General features: G+C 35.8%; 2 protein-coding genes across 2 annotated transcripts; both read right to left on the reverse strand.

Annotated features, from left to right (window-relative positions):
• Nucleotides 1–3,069: 3,069 nt before the first annotated feature.
• Nucleotides 3,070–11,873, reverse strand: RpL10Ab (ribosomal protein L10Ab). Its single transcript, XM_089244027.1, has 5 exons — nt 11,768–11,873; nt 8,721–8,876; nt 6,900–7,048; nt 6,160–6,332; nt 3,070–3,278 (listed from the first exon to the last, which is right to left on the reverse strand). Exons 1-5 carry the CDS (start codon nt 11,770–11,772, stop codon nt 3,108–3,110), a joined length of 654 nt encoding a protein of 217 aa, XP_089100153.1. The 5' UTR covers nt 11,773–11,873; the 3' UTR covers nt 3,070–3,107.
• Nucleotides 11,874–13,743: 1,870 nt separating this feature from the next.
• Nucleotides 13,744–21,936, reverse strand: LOC149076459 (fatty-acid amide hydrolase 2-A-like). Its single transcript, XM_089245549.1, has 7 exons — nt 21,676–21,936; nt 20,417–20,636; nt 19,634–19,843; nt 18,089–18,208; nt 17,151–17,296; nt 16,536–16,634; nt 13,744–14,561 (listed from the first exon to the last, which is right to left on the reverse strand). The coding sequence occupies exons 1-7, from the start codon at nt 21,859–21,861 to the stop codon at nt 13,950–13,952; spliced, it is 1,593 nt and encodes a 530-aa protein (XP_089101675.1). The 5' UTR covers nt 21,862–21,936; the 3' UTR covers nt 13,744–13,949.
• Nucleotides 21,937–23,873: the final 1,937 nt, after the last annotated feature.

Here is a 23,873-nt window from a genome sequence, read left to right on the forward strand (position 1 = left end):
TTTTGTCAGAATCTATAAATTCTCTCCTTACTACACTTCTTTTTTCTACCCACATATTTCATTGTGGTAAAGTTGTGTGAAAGGCTTTGAAAACTTCCAGCAGGGGCTTCTCAGAGCGGTTTAACAAAGAATCTCTTCAAAAAGCCTTTGTAGGGCTGCTGCTTCAAGGCGTCCCGGAACAAAGGTTGGAGGCGCACAGTTTGAAAACCCCTGGCTTATAGCATTAATTGTTCCTATTAAAAATTATTTCAACTCTCAAGTGTTGTTCCATCAAATCTGTCTGATCATTTCTTTGACCAAAAATTCCACCAGCTTTGTGGAAGAAATGTAATTTAAAATTTTAACCCTCCCCCATATCTCGCTTTTTTACCCTGACTATTATCATATACTACTGGTAATACCTGGCGCTGCTTGGGGGTTTTTCCGTATACTGTGCGTTTGGAAACCACAGTAACTGGAGCAAACATTCTGAAATTCATCGTTAAGGTCCATAAACCATTGTTACCCCGACAGTTTTGGGGCATATTTTCCCAGCTCTAATGAACTTTTAAATCTATCTTTCACATCAGGTCCTGTTTGATATACATGCAAAATTTGGCCCAAAATTGTAATTTGTATAGTGAATACATGCACAGACAATTTATTTTATATCGCACAATATTTTCCCAGACTTTTTAGGTTGTTAGGAACCATCTGAAGAACAATAGCTTTCAATTCATAGTAAATAGCAGAGATAAGCTTGAAGGGGAATCTTGATGTCAGACCATTTCATACTGTATCAGTTGGCTTCATTTATGCCACTGTCACGTGCTAAAGTTTTCAAATTAAATTACAGTTGGGTTCCACTCATTGTGTCATCAGACAATACCTCGGGATATATTTGGATTTGTGAGCTTCTCTCAACTGTCTCATGCAAGATACAAAGGGAATGTGACATAGTCTGCCAAATGAAAAGGGTGATACACACCATAAGTGGGAGACAAAGCACCATACCAACCCTGTCTTATCTCGAGTCGTTTTCAAGTTACGATGGATAATGGAAGAAAAATGTCATGTCTGAGAAAAATAAAATTTTTGAACTTTCTGAAAAACACACTAAAACTAAGCACTTATTTGAACCCCCCCAAGGTGACATTTCCATCAAGGCATCTGGCTTTAATGGCGAGCTACAAGTGCGGCAAGATTAAGGAAATTCAAAATCAAATTGTCGCCAAATTTTATAACTACCAACATCCTTCTAGATAGTTGATAAAATTTACCAAAAAGAAAATGAGACAGTCCATTCAACCAGCTTCATAAAGAACCAGTAGGTTCAACAGAAATTTAGCCTTTTGTTCATAATCATCACTGAAATCAGTTCGTAGTAGATGAAAATGTCAAAATTTAAAGTTACAGATTTTGCAGAAATAAACTGCTATATGGTGACACCACCTCTATCAGGATAGCTGAATCTAATGGCGAGCTACAAGCACTCAGTGGCAAAGTGTAGAATTATCGCCAAAATCTACTTAAATGCCTTAAACAAATGGTGATTTCAGTGACATTATTGCAAACAAATGACTAAATTCCTCCCTAACTAGATGCTAATATGGTTGTTGACTTTCGAAAGATGTTGCAATATGGACACCTAATAAGTTTTTGGCTAATTTGATTGATTGTAGTTAGGATGGTGTTTACGGAATTGATAATTATAGAATGCGACTTCATCTTCACTCCTTCGGGGCTTGTCAATAAACGTAGATATTTTGATGGAAATGGTATTACTACAGGATTTTACTGCTCTTTCCAAGTATATGCTTAGCTTGCATGTGTTTTTCAGAAACTTCGCAAATTCAGGTTTCTTTAGACTAGTTTTCTTTCATAATTCATAACGGCCCCAACTGCACAGAACATGCAGTTACTTGCAGAACAACGGCTGAAGTTGGTTTTCTGTGGTTCCCAACTTCAAGGTGCAAATGCGAGCCGATCTCCCCGTTAAAAAGTCTCGCCACAGACCTACAACGATAAATCATTCAATCATAACACTTCACTCATAGTTAGAAAAACTAGTGGCAGATGGCAGCACTACACATAAGCATTAACAATTAGAATTAACAGGTCGCGTGGCTCTTCTTGCACTAAGCAAATCTCATAATTGAGAATTCAGTTGAATATTTTCAAATTAACAATGGGGTAGGGAAAAACCTTTCGCAGTTCAAAGGTTTTTATCAAAAGCGTGCAAGTATTTTTTTAAATAACTTGTTCTTAGACCAGTGTACCACTAATAGACTTTTATTATAAAGAACGAAGTTCAGGAAAAAAAATATCATGGCCATCTCAAGATGCAAAGGGTGAAATTTTATTTTAGCAGATTGCACATTTTTTCAAAATAATACATATAATTTATACAAACGTTAGGTTGTCTGAGAACCCCACATAACTGGTTCTAAAAACATCACAGCACCTAGGATTGTCACAAACCTATGCCAAGTAAATTGCAGTAAGCTGGCAGTCTCTAACATGCTTTGAAGCAGTTTTTGTTGCTATTCACAGGTGACAAAACTTTGCCGTATTGTATATGGCAGCGGCTCTCACCCTTTGGAAGTCTACGGCCCTGTAAAACTTTAGTGTAAGTGAAAAGCCGTCATAAATTTATGGAGAAATGAAACTGCGCGAATCACTCGTGGGCCGGTGTGACTTGTTAGGGTCCTGTACTGGCAGTCGAGAAACACTGGTGTATGGCAACTTGCTAGTGTCATTTCTGCAATTAGCTTCTTTACACAGCAGTGTCCAGCTTACTCTTTATGCCCATGCTGCTATTTTTAATGCCAGCTCTATCAGTCAGTTTGATAATCACAGCAACTACCTTTGGGCACAACACCTAAAAACTAAATGTGTTGTGGAGAAAGTGCAGATAAGTGACTCATCCATACAGTATGTTGAATATATTTAGTAACATTTGGTTTCTACTACTCCTGGTCACATTTTTATTTTCTGACCCACAACACAAACCAAAGTTTCAAGACAACTTACAAAAGAATTAACATAGTTTTTAAAACATTTTTCAGACTCAAGCAAAGCTCAAAGACAAACAAGTCATGAAACATTTTTATTGCTTTAATCAGCATTTAATACAGCTGGAAAGCAGGTCCCATAGTGCTCTTGACATGGAGAGAACGGATGTTCTGCCAATTTTTCTTGAGAAGTGATACCAAGAAATTGATAGCCAAGTTCAAGTTTTGGGCCAATTCATCAGGCGTCATTTTCACATGCCCCACTGCAACAGCCAAACACAGGACCTAAATACGAACAGAGGAAAGAAAATTAGAAGAGAAAGAATCATTGATATGCTGAAATATATTCACTTTATTCATATAATTACCTTTCACCTTTACCCAAAAAATAACCCAGGTGGAATAATTATAAGTACTCTCAGACAGTATATACATTCATTTATTTCAGGTAATACATGCAAAAAGCATCACAGAGTACTCAACTTTGAGGCAAATTATAATTCAACATTAATACATTCACATGGCAATTCCATTTACAACAAATTCTTGAGACGGTCACCGAAGCACACAATCTGTGATGTGGCTCCCACTGGCAACATTGCTTCTCTTGGGTCTTTAAAGTGTGTAGTGTACGAGACATTAACAAAAAGTATATTTAGTAATAAATATCAATTTTCAAAATAAAATCTATCTCAAATTATAGCTAACGACTTGTTTAATATTTAATAAATATTTTTAACTTTTATTTCATAACACTTTATTTTTTTGGTTTTATCACTGAGTGTCATAGATTTTGTCCACTCTGTTACAAAACCACCATCGCTGTAAAAAAATTATTTCTGCTTTTTTTAATTCCATTTAAAATGAAACACTTATTTCTTACATATATGCCAAGGAAGTTTTAAATTTTTTTTCGACCTTTTTCCCATTGTTTTGAAGGGTTTTCATTTTTTTGAAACAGTACATAGGAAAGTTTATTTTTTAGTTACAAAATCAAAACTTTTTATTTCTGACAGACAATGAGTTGGTAATTTACAATTTAACGTCTTAGTTCGAAATGTTCTTGAATTTTTTTGCCTGTTGAATTGCAAAAATGCTTCCTGTAACAGTGCACAGAATTGTTTAACTAAGACACATACCTCAAATATTGTATGAATAGGCTATACAAATAAACTTCTATTTTCTCAAAAGTTATATACAAAATGTGATAGGTGACACACACTCCTCTATAACCTTTGAAAAATTCCTATCCCATAAGCAAATTCAACCCCCCCCCCTCGTAATTGAATTTTGGCCTGGTAAAAATGTTAAAATCTGGCCAAAATGAACACCAGAATATATGCACTGTATGTTATACCAGGATGACTTTTTACAATTTTTTTTTTGATGAAATTGGATTGAAATTTAAATGAAATTAGAAAATTGAAATTTGATGGTATAAATCTAATGTAATAAATCTAGGGATTGGACAAATGGCAGAATATCAATTTTCTTAAAATTCATCAAAATTATACATAAAATTGCCATTGAATTTTAATTAATTTTATTTTAATATTAATTTATTATTTAGGTATAAAAAAACTGATAACCAAAAGATTTTTGTAGCAGTGATACTGATAATCAAATTTAACGATGATACATCGTAGTTTCTATGGAAAATTGATTCTTTCTAGCTTCTGCCAGGTTTTTAACACAGAAGAATGCTATAAAAAAGACAATCTGAAGGCTAAAATGAATAGCTTCAAAATTGTATAAATGAGAATATACAGGAAAATGTGAGAGATGCTGAAGATCTTTTTATTTACCACAACCAACACCAGCTTTAGTCTACTAAAGCTCGTGTTGACACATCCCCATCCATTTGTGATTTAGTCAGCTCATTTCTGTCTCCGATACATGCAGATAAAGACAACCTCCCAGAATGTTCACACTGATGCTAAGCTTCTTGCACCAAATAAACACCCCATACTCTGAAAACACAGGCTCCTTTTTTTCTCAATGCATTTTCTATTTTTGCTGAATCTATCATTTTATATGAAATGGTTCAAAGAATTTCAGAAAAAGAAATGCAGATACATCTGAAAGAGATTCTGAGGTAGACATGAGATAATCTGACTCTAGTGACATTAATTCTGATGATTGGTGTAAAATTCAGCTCACAACGTGGTTATTTTATGTTAGTGCATACATTCATATCATCAAAAACCTTCATTAGCCAGACAATTCATAAGCCAAGGTGTTAATTAGCAGAGGTATCACTGTACTTACAGAATCAATTGTTTCAACACTTATTACAAACATCTAATCAACCCTGAAATAACCTCTTGCACAGAAGGGGATAGGTATGCACCACACAATAAAATATAATCAGTAAATTGTTAATTTGTGAGACAAAAATAATAAAGGCGGTCCCATAAAACTTGTGTGTGTAATATCACACTCTAAAACAGAGCCTGACTAATCCCAGGCGCCAGAGCAGCTAAAAAAACAAACTGGTATTGTTATTTTCACGTCTGATCATCATATAGAAGCCAGAGAATGACAAACATTTCAGAATATATATCTGTGCATCTTTTCTTTTCAAACCGAGCACAACTCAGGTCTATTGCCATAGGCAATTTACTACCTAGTGAGTTGTGCCGGACGTGTAAGTGCGTGTGCCTAACAATCTGAGTGTGTATCTAGTGTTGTGTATGATTTTTCAGTGCTGCCATCTATATCTCAGAAGTGAAGTGACTGAATATTTGTACTGTTTGTAGGACTGTTGCTCTCTGTGGCGAGATTTTTTAACGGGGAGATCGGCTCGCATTTGTGCCTTGAAGTTGAAAACCACAGAAAACCAACTTCAGCCGACCCCCGCGGTGACGGTGGGGCTTGAACCCGGGTCCCCGCGGTGCAAGTCCGTCATTATGACCAGTCTACCACAACAGCGGCTATCTGTCCATCTACAGCCTTCAAAAGTCCTGATATTTTTTGATTTAAGTCTTGCTTCAAAGCAAAAAGGGGGGGGGGGGGAAATGTACACAACCCCTGGCCTGTGAGCTATATCTGGGCAGAATTGGCTGAAAAGGTTGTACACACACCCTGGTCTCAAGTTTTTTTTCTCCACTAGAAAAAAAGACTATTTTAATATTGCAAAAAAAAAAAAAAATCCAACTGAACATACCTTTTTCATCTGGAACTTGATGGTGGCCTTAACCTCATCAATTTTAGCCATCATAGACTCATTGTGAGTTAACAAAGAAGGAAATTTCCCCGCCTTATTCAAACCAGGTCCTAGCAATCTAGGAATCTGCTTGATCAACGATTCTGAAGCCAGGAAAGCATCATACTTTTTGGCTGAAACAGTAAAAAATTTCAGCCAAATTCACAAAATTAGGTGAATAATAATGCAATACATATCAAAATATATATTTATAACAAGGATATACATGGATTTCTATTTCATGAATTTACTATGTACATTTTGGTGTCATTATAGCCTTGTTTACACAGGAAATAGGAAAAGTGGGTTTAAAACCAGCTTCAAGAATTTTTGAGAAAGAAGTCAAGGGTGCTAGAATTACCAATGTGACAATATTGCAAATGTAAACAGGACTTTAACGAGACATCTAGCATCCATGACATTCTTCATATCCTATAAAACTTGTCTTTGTATTGCTGACAAGAATAAAATTAAAAATCCAAAACTAATTTTTAAGGTGAAAATTACACAGTAAGTATGAATTCACAAGTGCTCTCAGAAATTGTTCACACATTCATATGTTTCAGATAATACATGCGATATGATACATCACTGAGCACTTGTTATGAACTATGAACCAAAGTTCTGATGATTCTTTGATTAGCCGCTGAAACCAAGCGGCAGAAAAATTTCATTTATCAACCTTAAAAAAAGATAGTTACCCAATTTTTTGACAAGCTTCTTGTTTTTATTCAGTTTCTTCAATGCTTCTGCATCCATATGAGACACATCATTGGCTTTTGCTTCATCACAATGTTGCTGGTCACCGAGAACACAAACAGTGAACTTCGGTCGCGGAATATTCTTCAGCCTGCACAATGTGAAATTAAAAATAAAACTCAAATTTAATGACAAAAATGTTTCACAATGTCAAAACAGTCAAAATTATTTGATTATAATTTTAAATCTGTGTTACACACAGCTTCTCACTCTCGGGGGAGAGAGAGAGAGAGAAAGATAGAGAGAGAAGGATGTTCCAAAAACGACATGCATCAGACAAGCTCAGGGAAAATCTGAATAAATATGCATAAAACACTGATGCAAGAATTTTTACTGCAGATAATTTTCAGCGAGCCGAGGACTTCTGGCGGAACAAAACAAAACATTCTGCTTTGGGATTTTGAACCAGGAAAATATAGAGTTAATGCAATTCAGTGCTCTGAACTATCTCAATGAACACTGGCCATAAGTTAAGGGACTGCATTTGCTGCCACTTATTATATGCAGAATAGTTGCAGGTTCTGTGCATACAAACATCTTGCGTTTAGACCATAAACCAGGTTTTAATTATTTAAATTTGTAACAGCAGAAGGTATGTTTCATAGATTTTTCAATCACATAAAAACACATGCCAGCCATTCAACAATAATTCACTAGATAGGGGCCATAAATGGCTCCCAGCAACCCAAGTCAAAGAAATCAAGCAGATTTTTCTGGAAACCCCAATAGAGATAGAGCATTGAGAATAAATACATACCAGAAAAAAATTTGTTAAAAAACAATAGTGATATATTTTCCTTTCTTTTTAGGCTTTAAAATTTAAAATAACCACACATGTATGATTTTTTTTTTGCCACACCCAATACATTTTATTGCTATGAAATGTGAGTAAATTTAAAGCAGTGTGCAGTTTTTAAATCGAGTCTGGAATATCTCATGTTCAGGAAAAACAAAATCGAACACTTCCAAGTTATTGTTTCTAATTAATGAAACAGATGCTCCCAATCAGTAACGTTGGCCATCAAGAAAAAAAAAAAAAATGTATGTGACATTAAAATGTACTTCCCATTCCCAAAGCAGAATATGTGCTATACGTTGCAGAACAATCCAGAAGAAATTTAAGAAAAGTGTTAAGAAACATCATGGAAAGTTCCACTGCAAAACATTTTCACTAAACCAAGGGCTCATTGCAGAACAATGCAAAACATTCTGCTTCCCACGATACATAATTGGCGAATGCTGTTTCCGAAGAATGAACAGATGGCTTTTATATCAGTTTTACTCATCAGAAAGTGTTCACAAGTGCCAAATAAACTCAATTTACAGAAATTGTACAAGCCGACTAAATTTCACATATAAAAGAAACCTATTTCAACACATCACAATAGCTTATTATACTCAAAATACTTACTGCATACCACAACCTTTATAGGACGGTGATGAGTTTTACATTAAAGTGAAATCTCACAACCTCCCCATTATGTTTTAAGACCCATGGGTCTGGGTCCGCCAAGGCATCAAAGAAAGTACAATAAAAATACAAGTGACATTGTATTTCAACTACACTTTCTTAGACTAATTTTGGCTTCCTGAAAAAACAAACCACATTCAAATACATCTTCAAATGTTCTGACAATATTTTGTAGTTTCTTTACATTAATTTATTACTTGTTATGCCACGTTAGTTAAAAATTGAACAATATGTTGAATTCATGAGAATGTGGTTTGTTAAACAGGTAAAAAATTTGATTGGAGCAGCATACTTGACGGTGCCAGAGAAACGTTTGTCTTTCTGAGGATCATAATTCTTCAACGCAATCTGTAGCTCCACAGTCTCCAAAAATTTACGAGGCTTTTTCTGTGAGTTTTCAATGACTGTATTCACACACTCGTACAGAGTATCTCTGCTGACCTTGGAACTAGAAAGGAGAAATTTATGATATTAGTATACATAACCGGAAATTTAACAAACAATAAGTTTTCAACCAGGGTGTTAGTGATTTAAATCAATTTACTTCAGTACGAAAAAATATCTATTTTAATCAAATAAAATTATTTATGCAGCTTTTAAAAAGCTATTTAAATTTTTATTATTAGATTATTTTAATTATTATATTTTAAATATTATTTATAGTATTAAAATATACATTTATATATATTAAATATCAGAGATGCAACAGTTGTACCGTTTGAACAAAACAAATGGTTGCTCAAGATTTACAATGATGAAGTTATGGTATGTAAAGCTGACTTGGAAAATCAGACAGTTTTCATGACAATCGAGGTATAAATTTCCATAATGAACCAATTGTGTGTGTTATCAAACAGTGTAGTAAAGCCATGTTGATACTATTGGCTCATCGCATACTGGAAATTATTTAGCAAATTTGGTTTTCATTTCAGTGAAATCAACAGAAGAAAACTTCAAATGTAAAATATCAAGTTTTGTTACAGACAATAATTGCACATATGGTTTCTTCCAGAAAGACTCTGGATGAAGAGCTTGGCTTTTTGGGACTTACATATGAGTGCAGTGGCCACATTTTAAAGCTAGCCAAAGATTTGGTTAAAACTAATGTAACAAAGCATATTATACAAGTACAGTATATTTAAATATTATCACAATCATCTCTCGAAAGCATGGTATGTACAGCAGGTGGAAGTGAATTGATACTTCCTGTAGAGGCAAGATGGAATACTTATTGTCATTCTTTTGAATAGTATGTTAAAACTGATCAGTTGTTACCAAAGTTTATGAAGACCACAGATCTCAAATATAGTGACATTCTCCAGTAAAATCATAAATGCTGGTTTAAAAAGAAATGTCAATGACATGATTGCGATTCTAAAATTGATAGCCAAAACTATTGATTTTGTACAAAAAGAACTGCTCCCTAACTGAATGGGTATTCCTAACTAGCATGAAAAAGGCTGCAATTGAAGATAAAAGCAGCATCAAACAATAAAAACTTTTCCAATTTATCACTCGTACACATCTGACACTTGTTGATGACACAACAAAATAACACAGTGGCAAATCTTTATAGCACAAACTGCATTGGTGCGCCATCTGTTGTCTGAAATCTGCATTTCATACTTGTACACCTGGTACATACAATTCTAGGGATATGAATCAGAGTTCAGTAGACTTCCCATTTCTGGATTATTTACTGCAGAGAAGAAATATATATATATATATAAAAAGTAGGCGAGCAAGGGTAATTCTTCCTCAAATTTAACACAGGATGTGACCCAACAATGTCTCGGCACTGATTTATACAGTAATCCAGGGGTTCTCAAATTGCGCCAAGGAGCCCTGGTGCACCTCGAACCTTTGTCAGGGGCGCAGACGAATGGTGACCCAGACAAGGGTTTACAGAAAATAGTCTTTGTTAAACAGCTCCAGGAAGCCGGCGGAGCTTGCGCATAAGCATTGAATAGAAAAAAAGAGCGCCAGAAAAGGTGGGAAAAGTTTGAGAACCCCTGCAGTAACCCTCCATACTAGGAATTCTTCCCCCAATAATATCTGAATATGCACCAAGAAAGCTGTTGACAACAAAAAGGGAAACTGTATACTAGGAATGAATCCATAATTTTCATTTAACCGATTTCAAATCATTAGTTTCCAGCATCAACGCTAGCATAAATCTCCCAAGCACATAGGTGCCAATTCAGACTTGAAAAATCTGTATTTTATTCCGCGAGACAACATTCCACATCAAACAAATAAAAGGAAAAAACCGGAGACTTTCTGAAATTGAAATAGGTGACCATATATATAAATCCTGTTTTTCCAGGATGCATTTCCCTCGTCCTGATTTTTTAACAATAATTACCAACTTTAGAAAAATTACAAATTTTGAAACACATGCAGTATGGTCTGCCATAGCTTTGGCGACTTTTTCCTGGCCATTAGTCACCACAACTGTTATAATGGGGATACGGATATTTTTCAACATCTTTCCAGTTTTCGCCGAGTGATACCTGGTGGCGAAAGCTTCGCCGAACAGGACTTTTCATTTGTTCACCGCATTTTTTTAAAAAAAACATTCAATTATCGTTCGATTTATTAAATGTGGCATGTTCCACATGTTCATTTCTCAGGGGCTTTTCCTACTAGTAGATAAAGTAAACTCTTGGATACATGTTTTTATTTACCATTACATGAATTATTTACTTGATTCATAGAGATACCTCCTCCTCCTCCTACCCCAAACATGACCTATCACTGACTTAATGAAGAGAAATAAGCAGGTAATTAAAGACCTGGGCATGCTGGAAAAAATTCATAGATACCAGTTTTTTTAAAAGATAATTTTTTTCGGGAGGGACCCACTTTCACTCAAAAGGGACCCGGATTTTTTGAATAGCGTAAATTAGAGTAAAGCGGCATCTCTGCATAAAACGTTGTTCGGTATATCACAAGTATCACTGTAGTTGGACGTAATGGTAATTTTTAATGGCATACATTGAAAAATCTACACCCCCCCCCCCCATATCCTGGAGCATCCCCACCAGCCATCCCTCCACAAGCCGGGATGTTTCACAGAACCTGCCATAGTCAATTTATAGCATGAAACAACAAAAAGTAATAGTAATTGTTCCTTGGCAGTATCAGCCCCATCCTTGTGGGGGGCATGATCATCTCCAGCACTAGGTGAAATTCGGAGGGAGTTAACAACGTTGACATAATTTTCGGACAAACATAATATGTTTAAAGTGAATGATATTTAACGATTATTATTATTTTTAGTCGTTTTCCCAAAAATATAATCAGTAATTCAAAGATCGAGAAAGATTGATTGCTCACCTCATCTTTCAACCGCGAAAATACACGCACACGAGCTGTGAAAACGTAAGATGACTGACTGACGACCGTGACTTCACTTCACATATCACTATAACGATGATCGAATGAGGAAACCGTTGCCAGATCTTTAAAATATTTTCAGCTAAAACCAAAGCGTATTAAAGTATTATTATATTATTAGGGTGACCATACGTCCCGTATTTCCCGGGACAGTCCCGGTATTTTCTCTTTTTTTGGCCGTCCCGACTTTTTGGCAAAAGTGTCCCGGTTTTACCCGTATTTCACACGGCGCCTACTTGAATTTTTATTCTTTATTGAAGTCGAAGATTGAAATTATTTTTCAACTCATAAATTATTTTATGATACATCTATATATGAGAATACTAATCTCCCACATTTGCCTTGGTTTGGTAAACTTTTTTTTTTCGTGGAATACATTTTAATCCACAAAGCGTATCAATATTATTGATACGCTTTGTCTAAAACCAACCTCAAAAGTAGCCAAAATATTGGAACTTGTGCTTCTTAAAAAAATAAATTCTGTGTTTTTCATCGACTTTGAAAGTATTTCTTTCATTTTATTCTGAATTTTCATGACTTTCATTTTCTGAATATTTTCTATTTACCTCTCACAGAATAAAAAAAAAAAAAAAGCTAGCGTCACAAGTGCTGCTATCTATCAGACATTGTTTACACTAACAGGGGGCCCACTGAGTTGGGGGGGGGGGCATTTCTGGTAAGGGTGGTCCTGCCCCTTATTTCTCCCATTATTTTTACTGAAAAAATTTATTTCTGGGATAAGTTGTGGAAGTTCGGGTTGAACATTCGATACTCTCTCCCAGGCCGTTTCAACGCAATAATGTAGTCGCCGGACGTCAAATATGACGTGAAAATTTGGTCATTTTCTCCGAGGCCAACGAGAAAGGATATATCAGGGAATATTGCACTTGGAAACATGTAAATTTTTTTGCTACAGGGTTCAACTTTCTAATTGGAAGTTAGAGGACGTGGGAATCATGAAAAATTAGATTTTTTTATTTTATGACACACTGTATTTTCACTCTCAATACTGGTTCGATCGTTTTCGTCGCACCAGTGCCGTCTTAACGCATGGGCGCACCCGGGCACGGCCTGGGGTCCTCAAGAGAAGAGGGGTCTCACAACCCCTCGAATTCTGAGGGGTCAGAAACCCCGAATTATTCTGACGGAAGTTGAATTTACACAGAAATACGCATTGCTGTCCGTCGGTGATTGTGTATTAATTATAATGCTGGGGATTTTTAGTAATAGTTTAGGGTTGTAAATTCATAATTTACATAATTTCTCAAGTAATTTGCCTCACGTATTTTTGATTTTCATAAATTCTGGAATTATTTGTCAATAATTCTAAAAAATAAACAAATAATTCATTTATTATTAATTTTCAGTAACTCCACGATTGCATTTCTCATATACTCTAAATTTTCATTATTTATGAAATTATCTCAAATTGATTATTATCTCAAAAGAAGTACGATAAACATGTTGGGGTAAATCGAGAAGCTATCCATTCTTAGAATAAGACAACCATAAGTATTCTTTATGGGCATTGTATAATATTTTATCATGTGTGTATATTGTTTATAATTTGTGTTAATTGCATTTTTAATTGGGTTGCTGTATTTTTGAAATATATGACAACCATATTTTATGGGCATCTTTTTATCAGCCACCTCGTTGGGCATTTTGTCTGTTGTGACGTTGTATTTGTATCTGGATTTCCACAATTATGGAAATATTTCATTGATTCTGAACTATTGATAATTCTGAAATCATGTCTCATTATTCTATATTTTCATTATTCCCGACTTCTTTTCATTTCATTCTTAAAATATTTTATTAATTCTGGATTTTTAATATAATCCCGAAAAATATTTCTTCATTGTTTACTTTCAATTCAGTATGCAGCGTTATCCAAAAGAAAAAGAAAAATTGAGAAAATATTTCACACCTCTCCAAAAAGGGAGTTTTTTAATGAGAAACAAAAGAATTAGTCTACAGAAAAATAAAAAGACTGCTTTGACTCCTCGAAGGATGAAATTGAAATTTTGATGAGTATTAGCGGACACTGATAGTACGTGTACATACGAGTAAAAAAAAAAATGAGCAAATGAAATTCCTTTCACACATTTTATTTATTTCTCTAATTTTTCTTCACCGAATACTTATGGCCGGGTGGCCACCATCCACCAAAAATGTTCTCCAATTCCATAGCGCACTTTATCGCCAATCGATCATTGTTTTTGGAGGCCACGATCTGGATTCCTATCGGCATCAATCCGTTCTCGTCTAGACCGAGTGGACATTGCGTGACGGGAAGACCGATAGTACTGAAGATGGTGGTGTAACCGCTCGAGAGAACCAAAAGTATCGATTCTCCACGATAAAAGGACTTCAAAGGAAACGTCGGCATCAATAGCACTGAGTTTTCATCCAATATCGAAGTGAATTTTTCTTCTATAGTCTTTAATTGTTTCTCGAGTAAATCGGCCGTTTCGACAAACACCTTGTCGAAGATGCGGTCTATACAAAAACATATTAAAACATTGGTACTGAACGACGATCGCCCGACGATATTCTTCAAAAGTTCTGTCACCTCACTGATTTTATTCCCTTCTCCTAAGACGCCTTCTTTCAGGGGTTTTTTGTAGGACGAACGCATCTTGCTAAGTGACGAAAGGAAAGAATATTTCATTGACTCCATGTGGAATCTCACTGGCTCGACATGAAATTTCTTTTTGAGCGCGGCGACCGCCTTTTAAAAACAAAACAAAAATTCATCGATCAGATCATGATATAACTTCGCAAATGCATAAGCATAAGAGAAATGGGCAACTATGAAAATCTATTTTACGTCGTACGAATTTGAACGAAAAAAAAAAAAAAAGAAACGTCTAAATTCTTTATAATTGTACATACAGGGTGTGGTTAACATAGCGTATGGTACTTTACCGACGAACCGTTGATCATAGAGGCATACTTCCAGTTGAAAAAAAAAAAGATTCAAATTTCGTGGCTACTCATGCGATTCGTTTTTCAAGGGGATGTGTAGTTATTAAAACAAAAAAAGTTTTTTCTGCAATCCCACGTGCTCAAGAACACAATTAGGAAGTTGTTGCCCTGTCTCTCTTGATAGAAATGCAGAAAATTTTTTCATGTTTACAAGTTCAATATTCGCCTAGATATTTGAATTCGAAAAAACGAAGGAAAGTTGGAGAAAAAACATCATTAAATGTATATAAAACAGTTTTCCAGCATTTAATGCTGTTTTTTTCTCAATTTCCCTCCGTTTTTCGAATTCAAATATCTCTGTGAATATTGCACTTGGAAATGCAGAATTTTTTGATTAGCATCAGGAAAGACAGGGCAACAACTTTCTAACTGGGTTTTTGGGCACACGGGAACGATATAAATAGTTAATTTTTTTTAATAACTATATGACTTCCCCCCCCCCCCCCCCCCCACCCTGCAACATGAATCACATATTTCAGTAGGGCTACTACACGTTGTATTCTAACTGGAAGTATTTCTCTAGGATCAACGGTTCACCAGTAACGTGCCATACGCCCCGTTACCTATGCATCTTGTATATACTGTACACATGTAAATTATATTTGAAGATAAATATTTTAGAAATAGAGGTATATGCATAAGTAGAAAAAATAAAAGGAAAAACTTTATCCTTTTTTTAATTAAATATCTCTTTTTTTAAATTGATTAATTCTAAGGTTTTCATTTGAGAATGATTCGATATAGGGCAAACACATACAGGATGTTCGTAAACTGTTTAAAAAAAATTGAGTGTGGATGGGTGATAGCACCCAACAAGACGAACAATATTCACTTTCTTTCAAACCGAGCACAACTCATGTCTATAGCCATGGGCAATTTGTTATCTGCCGAGTTGTGCCGTTAGTGTAAGTGTGTGTACCTAAGCAAGTACCTCTGCAAGTCAGAGTGCGTATATAATATTGTCTGATTTTTCAGTGTTGCCATCTATATAGGGTGATTCAGAAAAGACGGGAAAAACTTTGGTTTGTATTGGTGTATACTATCACCTCCTATTGTCATCAGAGATCGCATGGTCTAACATGAAACGCAAACGCACTAGCGCGTTTCGAAACAGAGGCTTCGCATACGTTAAAACGGCAATCCTGTTGAAATTTATAGGGAGAAAAAGTTCTAATAGTTGTGATGTACGGGATAATGTCACACTTTAGTATTACTAAAGAAGCAGACATGCATTTCATTTATTTCAGAGCTGTAAAGTGCGTCATTATTCCGTACGTTACAACTGTTAGAACAGTTGCACACTGGAATAACTTCACAGCGCTGGCGTCCGCGCCTTTTATTCACTGTGACGTAGATTTGCATAGCGTTTCTTCTTCCCCAGGTTACATTGGCATGCATGGTGTGCTTTTTCTCCCGATAAATTTCAACAGGAATGCCGTTTTAACGTTTGCGGAGATGCCGTTTCGAAATGCACTAGCGCGTTTGCGTTTCATGTTAGACCATGCATTCTTTGATGACAATTGTTCGTACTGGTGTGTATTATCACCTCTTAAAGTTTCTCCCATCTTTCCTGAATGACTCTGTATTTCAGAAGTGAAGTGTAATGATTGAATATTTGTACCTATTGTTGTTGTATATTTGTTATTAATATATTATATTAATAACAAAAATTTATTATAATAAAAATAAACCTGTCATTCGAATATAACTCAATCACCTGATGCAATCTTCTTAAAATTTCCGATTCCACTGGCAGTGTGAGCGTGTTGTCTGCAATGCTTTCCATGTAAAACACCTTTATTCTGGATATATCAACCTTTGAAGAAAAACAAAAATCAATTTATGATTGTTTCCTTCGAAGAATAAAATTTGGTAACTAGTAACACCAAAAATTGAAGGTTTGCAGCAAGGAGAAGTTAGCTTCGTTTTTTTTTCAGTATAAGTCCACTTTCTTGTTAAAAAAAATTCTTCCTTCCTTTGGTGCAAGAGAAGAGCAGTTAGTTCCCTGTCTCTCAATAGATGAAGCTACCATCGTAGTATTCGAACAAAAAAGAAAAAGGGAGGTGGGGGATTTAGTTCTCCTCCTAGCTTTTTTAAATTCCCCAAGTGTCAAAAATACAGCTAACCCCTTCTTGCTACATGTCCTTTAATTAGCGAATTTTGAGGTTTGTTATTTACTTTTTTTTTTGCGAAATCGTTGTCTCCGTCTCAAAGGGACAAAACATGTGCTCGAACGCGATTTATAAATTGCAACGTAAAGTGGAAGTTATTTTTTTAGCACGCGTAAACTGTGTCTTGTGCGTGAAAGAAAATAGAGAAATATGGAATTTACCGGATCATCCAGTTTCATTTTTGTTTTTTTGGTGCCAGTCAATACTTTCATCGAAGTCAATAGATCTTCGGCGTAACGACACATCGGTCCAAGAGTCAAGATTTCTTCCGGTGCGACAGGGAAATGGCCTCTTGGGGAAATTATTCCTGGAACAAAGAAGCTAACACCATTACTTTAATTGCTTGCTGAAACGAATTTTCGTGAGTATGAAATTCTTATTCGTAGAGGTTTAGATCGATTTTATGAATAATGTCGTTTGTATATACTGCATTTATTAACAGGTGTGCACTGCCAGATACTAGACACCACACCTTTGGCGTCCGAGTGGCGCAGTGGTTAGATGCTAGTAGTCTTCCACTATGAAGGCTACCGTCGAAGTCCACGGGTTCGAATCCGGCCAAAGAACATGAGAAACAAGTTCTTTACCTACCGAGCCCGGGGTGACAACCGATAGGTGGCACCTTCATTTCCTCTACTGGTAGGAAATTGCCGTATGGCGATATACTGCATGACCGTAGTTGGTATGCAATGAAGTAGATACTAAACACCGTGTCCGGAAAAATTACCGACAATAACTAACTGACATAAAACTTTGCTGGAAAAATCCAACAAATAATTAAATTCATCGACAATAGCGAGCGAACAAATAAGCAAGTGAATTTTAACGTGTGAGTGAAAAACTGAGCGGGGGAATGAGCGAGTAAGGAAACTGAGTTATATGAATTACTTATTGAGTTGATGGATGAACGAGTGGGCGAATGAGAGGTAAGTGATGGTAGGAGTGATAAAAGAGGAAGTCAGTGAGCATGAGATAACGAATGAGTGAATAAACAAGTGAGCACAAGCAATTAGGCGAGAAAATGAATGACTCATAGTCACTAGTGCCGAATTGTTGTAGGCGTATTTACTTTTTTTTTCGTAAATCACTAGACACATACCGTTCGTGGGTTTATGAGCGAATACCCCGCAAAAATTAGCAGGTAGTCTAAGGCTTCCTCCGATGTCAGAGCCTATTCCAAGAATTGAACTTGCAGATGATATCAATGCACCTTCGCCTCCTAAAAAAAAAAGGTATATTTCATGCATAAATTGATACAATTGAATTGAATTTTTAGCGTTTTCATGTGCAGGGCCGAAACTAGGAGACGGGGAGCAGGCGGGTCTGGTGTCCCGAACCAGAGGGGGCGCAAATTTCCACTCTTTTACCTCTCCATGGTGGGGGGGGGGGGAAGGGGTGCTAAAATGCGTGCTTGCTCCAGCTGACCAAGAATCCAGTTGCGGCCCTGTTCGTGTTTCGAAAAATAAATGAACCAATATTGACAATATTGATAAATAAGAAAAACTCGAAATGAAATGAAAAATAAAGCTGAAAGTTTGTAAATATTAAATATGGAAGATTTGTTTTATAAAAATGTATTGATTTAATATAAATAAAATGAAAATACGTATAAGTACGTAAAAAATATAAGTACGAAAGGCAGATGGCAGCACCAACAAGAGCACGAAACAAGCACAATTCTGAAAACAAATACGTTAAGGCCACACACATCTACCACTCTGAACACAGATTCCATCATGTACCAATTCGTTAGAAATTCCGTAGAGGAATGTGTACGAGGTGCATGCACAGTTAACTAGTAGTGTAAATAGTATAGTATATATATATAGTATAGCAAGCACATTACGTTGGATGGACATTATTTCATATAAAAAAGTAGGGATAGTCAGGGCCGTCTTAAGAGTATCATGGGCCCCCGTGCCAACTGGTTTTTCGGAGGCCCTACCTGGCAAATCCTAGAAAATTTCGATCGGATCATCTCATTTTTGTGAGGCCTCTCTTCTCTTGAGGCCCCCGGGCCGTGCCCGGGTGGGCCCATGTGTTAAGACGGCAGTGGGGATAGTATTTTTATGACTTAAAAACCTCCATAGAAAAATGTATTTATGTTCCTAAAAAATTAAAAATATGCGGTAACTCGTAAAACCGAAAAATATACTTTATAAAAACATATGTTTTTTAAAGTTATATGTAGACTGACCATATTTCCTGAGGAAATTATAGGAAATCGGCAGCTAATTGTCAGAAATGATGCCAAAGGTACTCAAAAAAAAAATTGCGAAAGTTGCTAATATGGCCGAAAAATCGCCAATCGTAACCAAAAATGATGTCAAAAGGTAGGTAAAATTTCCAATTATTGCTAAAATCGCCAATGGCGGGAAAGAAGCTAGGAAAGAGTAAGCTTGGGAAATAAAATCCCTCTCATAGTTATGCTGGCATATGCAAAATAATGCTCCAAAATATGAAAATATACCTCAAATTCTGAAGGCTATGAAAAACTAAAATTACTGAAAAATGACCTATTGATGATCGTAAAAAATGCATATTTTCATGCATTTTGGCATATTTCGCTGTCATAGACAATCCTAACCCTACGTATAAGATTAAAAAAGACGATATTTCATAAGACGAAACACCACTCACTCACCACTACTTCCACCGGCGGTCTTCGTTGTGTCAAATGGATTTTTTGTACTTCCGTATAATTTATTCGAAGTATCAATCGAAAGTGAAAACTCTGGTGCATTCGAGGTAGCGATAATGATTGCTCCAGCCTTCTTCAATATCTTGATTGCATCAGCATCTTCTTCAGCAAAGCGATATGCAAAATATTTCGAAGCAGAAGTCGATCTCATTCCTAGCCACATGAAGAAAACAAATTTTTATTTTCATGCAAATAGCAAGCATTTTGCTCGCTACAGCAAAAACATTTGTTCAGACACCACATAAATTACTGAACAAACAATTGCAAATTCGCATTCGCTATTAAATTGTGAACAATTGGTTGCAAAAATTATAACGATTGTTCGCAATTTAAATTATGTCGGTGAATACGTCCCTTAGTGGTTTATGTCTTCACAAATAGGTTCTCTTTCATACACGCATAGTTTTCCTTTATCTCCATGCCGAATGGGAAAACAATTGCTTTTGTTTTTCGTTATTGCTTATAAACAAAACAATTTTTTCTTCATATTTCCAATGTTAGAAAAGGTAACAGTTTAGAGTAGACAATCGTTTGAATCTTATCTTGTTTAGTAAACATACAGAAAAGACGTGAAGATCGAAAATTTAAGATTTAGTGTTGAGAACCTAGATCATTTGATCATTTTTGTCGCACCACGGTCATTTTCTGCTCACGAAGGCTAATGAGAACCTAGATGTACCCAAAGAGAAAGTGACAAAATCCAACTTTATTAAAATAGATTAGTACCTCCCACTTCGATTGTGAGCTTGACGGTTAGCGGCACACCAAGGAGTGGCATTTCCTCTGCTGTCTGTTTCACTGGTTTACATCCAGACGCTATCATCGAATCGATAGTTCTTGCTTCTGCCAAAGCTTGTTCAAACCTGTCTTCAGCTACGGCATTGATGTAAGGATCTACTTCGCGGATCCTATTGATGTAGCTCGAAACGAATATGAATGATTTGACCTGTGCATGAATATCAGTTCAGTTTCGGCAATAATGTCGGAGGAAGACGAAAAGTAGACAAAAACATTTATCGATTTTAACAAAAAGGAATTATTGAAAAATATCAAAGTATAAATTGAAAAGAAAAACAATGGATGTGTTTACATTGATTTGAAGACGAAAGAAAGTTGACGATTATTTTCAAAAGACCAACTAGCACAAGATTGTAAGTTGGAACAAAATACAGAGTGATTCATAAAGAAGTGTACGGTTTACTTTAAAACAGTGACAGTCGAGGACATTTCCGCAGCTGTGGTCCATTAGGTGGATGTAGAGCTCTAAAAGCCCAGGGCTGGCTTTCATCCGCCATATTTGTGAAAACTGACTTCAATATTATCGCTACAGCGAATAGCTGTTTGCTATGCAGTTTTTTTTAACGATTAGACGTCACTTTAAATAGAAAACTGCTTTTGCCACTCTAAGATGAGGGTTGATGAGAGTCCTCTCGGCATATTCCAGGCACCTCAGGTAGATGACCCGCAGTTTGTTTCGGAAAGTGACGTAGGTGATATAGCATGTCTCGTGACTACTTTATTCCAGTACTGTGTCCGTGAAGAATGTACAGGCGGTCCATTTCCACGAGAAAACTGTCACGGGAGACTTTTTTGGATACTTTGAGTGTTTAGTTCATGACACAGTTGCAGGACAACGGTGGCAATTTTATTCTGAATTGAATTGAAAATGTCGTTGCACAACAGTTATATTTCGTTGTGCGAAATTTAGGAACGCAAAGTGAACTTCACACTGCAGACGCTGCCATTTCGACCAGCTAGTCACGCGAGCAATCGTCTACATCATTTCCCTCAGTAGCAGGACACAAATTTCATAAGTACATCTACCTAACGAATCACACTTGGGGTGAAAATTGAAGACAACATCTGCAAACTATACTAGCAGCATCATCTGGAAACTGCATATTTCTTTTTGAATCACTCTGAATCGTTAATTAGGAAAGTGTTTAATTTATCAATATAAAACATCAACAACGTGAACTACTCACTTTTCCCTCTCTTATAAGTTCAGCCATCTTTGTTGCAGACATCAGCAGAAGTTCATTCCGTACCGGAGGAACAACTTTTTTCTGTCCAACGTAACGAAGCGTCAACCATAAACGAACCAGATAGCTCCACGCCAGCAACAAACTCCTTACGATATTTAGGAAGATTATGATTATCACAGATGCCATATCCGCGTTTTCGTCATCGACAGATCACGTCAAAATATCTAATGAAAAAAAAAATGGGCTGATGTAAAAGGCTAATTTCATTCTCATAATTTTTGGTACATTATTATTGCAGTGGTATCTGAACATGAGTGTCTTGACTAGCGAGTAGAGACTGGCTAGTTAAATTTTTGTGACTTATGAACCAGAAAAATGTGATGAAATTGTTTTGACTTGCGATCAAGACAAAAAGTCGTCACTTTCTTTTTGAAAAATCGTATTTTGAAGAAGTCAAGACCGATACTAGACTATACCGCGTAAATTATTTGATCTTGTAAGCGATATATTTTTTGATCATACGCGGAATACATTGAACTCTGCTATGATAATTACAGAAACTTTTATGGAGTCTTTATATTTTGGGAACGTGACGGCAAGACTATGGCACACAAGTGTGGGCTGACATGCAGCAGTTATCGTCCCCGCCCCTTTTCCCAACATCAGAGAAATGAGATGACTAATCCAGCATAGCCTGTTCACATATTCGATTGATTATACCTCCGTTATTTGTGAAATTGTACCCATTTGTCCTCGTGAATGAGTTCAAGATGCGAGTAACTTTTATGAAGGAAATAATGTCATGATGTTAAGTGTCACTCAAGCTAAAAATAACTTTTTAATCATGCTATTTAATTAAAAATTATAGAAGTTACACACGAGTGTTGTTTATAAGTTAAGAAATGTATACTATATATTACACTTTATAAATGTTGCCACACACACACACACAAAACCGCCTTACCTTTTTCGGGAACTGTTTCTGAAAGGATGTCGTATGTTTCAACCACCACTCGTTTCGTGTTATTTGAAGAGAATGCCCGGATGTTTTGCAACCGAGTTAGGATCTCGTGATTTATTTAATTGCGAAAATGACGAAAATAAATATTCGATACGAGTAAGAAAATTCATTCCGCTCATAAATTATATATTATTAGTGGGTTTTTTTTGCAGTCTAAATTTTTTTTAAATTCCTTGGAAAAAAAATGGTATGTATTTCGATATTATCAGTAGAACAATGCAATAGAATACTCGGTAGAGCGATATTTCGTCCTCCCTTCTTCACCGCATTAAAAACAGCCTCTTCTTGAAAATTTTGACATTTCTTCCTAATACTTCTTAGTCATTGTATTTTTTAAAACATGTTGTTTTTTTTTTTTGCTTTGGTTGAAAGAATCTGAGACAATCTTCCGATAACGAGGCATGCGATTAATTTTTTCACAAATAGGCTTGAAGTAAACAATTCTACAAAACAAGCGGAATACTTGCATGTTATTTTTCCCGAAGAAGAGAGTGATGACATTTCATAATGATGTTTCAAGACGAATAAAAGAATACCTTACCCGCAACTTTGATCCACGCGTATGTTTGATACGCATTCAAACTTCTCACCGCAAAACTGTGACGCCATTTCTAAAATGCGCAGCAAAAGCGTTAATGTTTTTGTTATGAACACATAAGGCATATTTTTTCTTTGTTGTTAAATAACAATGTTTTTCGCTTGCTTTATGTCACAACCGTTCAGCATTTACTTTAGACTAATCAAGATTAAGCCGAATGGGATATTTTCTTAATTATATGACTGACTGACTCAACCCCCCCCCCCCATGAGGTAAAAAGATAAAAAAATAATTTTTTTTATTACTCTACGTTTAATTTTTATTTCCATTGTTCCATATAGGGAGATTCAAAATAATAGGCAGGGGTTCTGAATCTTTTGTGTTTCATGGACCGTTTGTGAGAATACCACGGACACTCATGAAAGGAAAATGAAGGCTGGACCGCTTCACAATGATATTCAGTATATAGCAGTTAAAAACGATGAGTTAATTGTTTCTCATTAAAACTCACAGCCATTTATTTTACTAGGGACTGTTTATGTACTGACACGCAAAATTTAGTTTTTGTACAGGAGCCCCGTTCTAACAACTTTTTAATTAGAAGTTAGAGGAATATTTAGCTGAGATATTTGAATTAAA

This window comes from Pholcus phalangioides, unplaced genomic scaffold (genome assembly GCF_987345545.1).
Source record: "Pholcus phalangioides strain wild (caught in Gottingen) unplaced genomic scaffold, Ppha-v1.0 ptg000015l_1, whole genome shotgun sequence".
Taxonomy (NCBI): Eukaryota; Metazoa; Arthropoda; class Arachnida; order Araneae; family Pholcidae; genus Pholcus; species Pholcus phalangioides.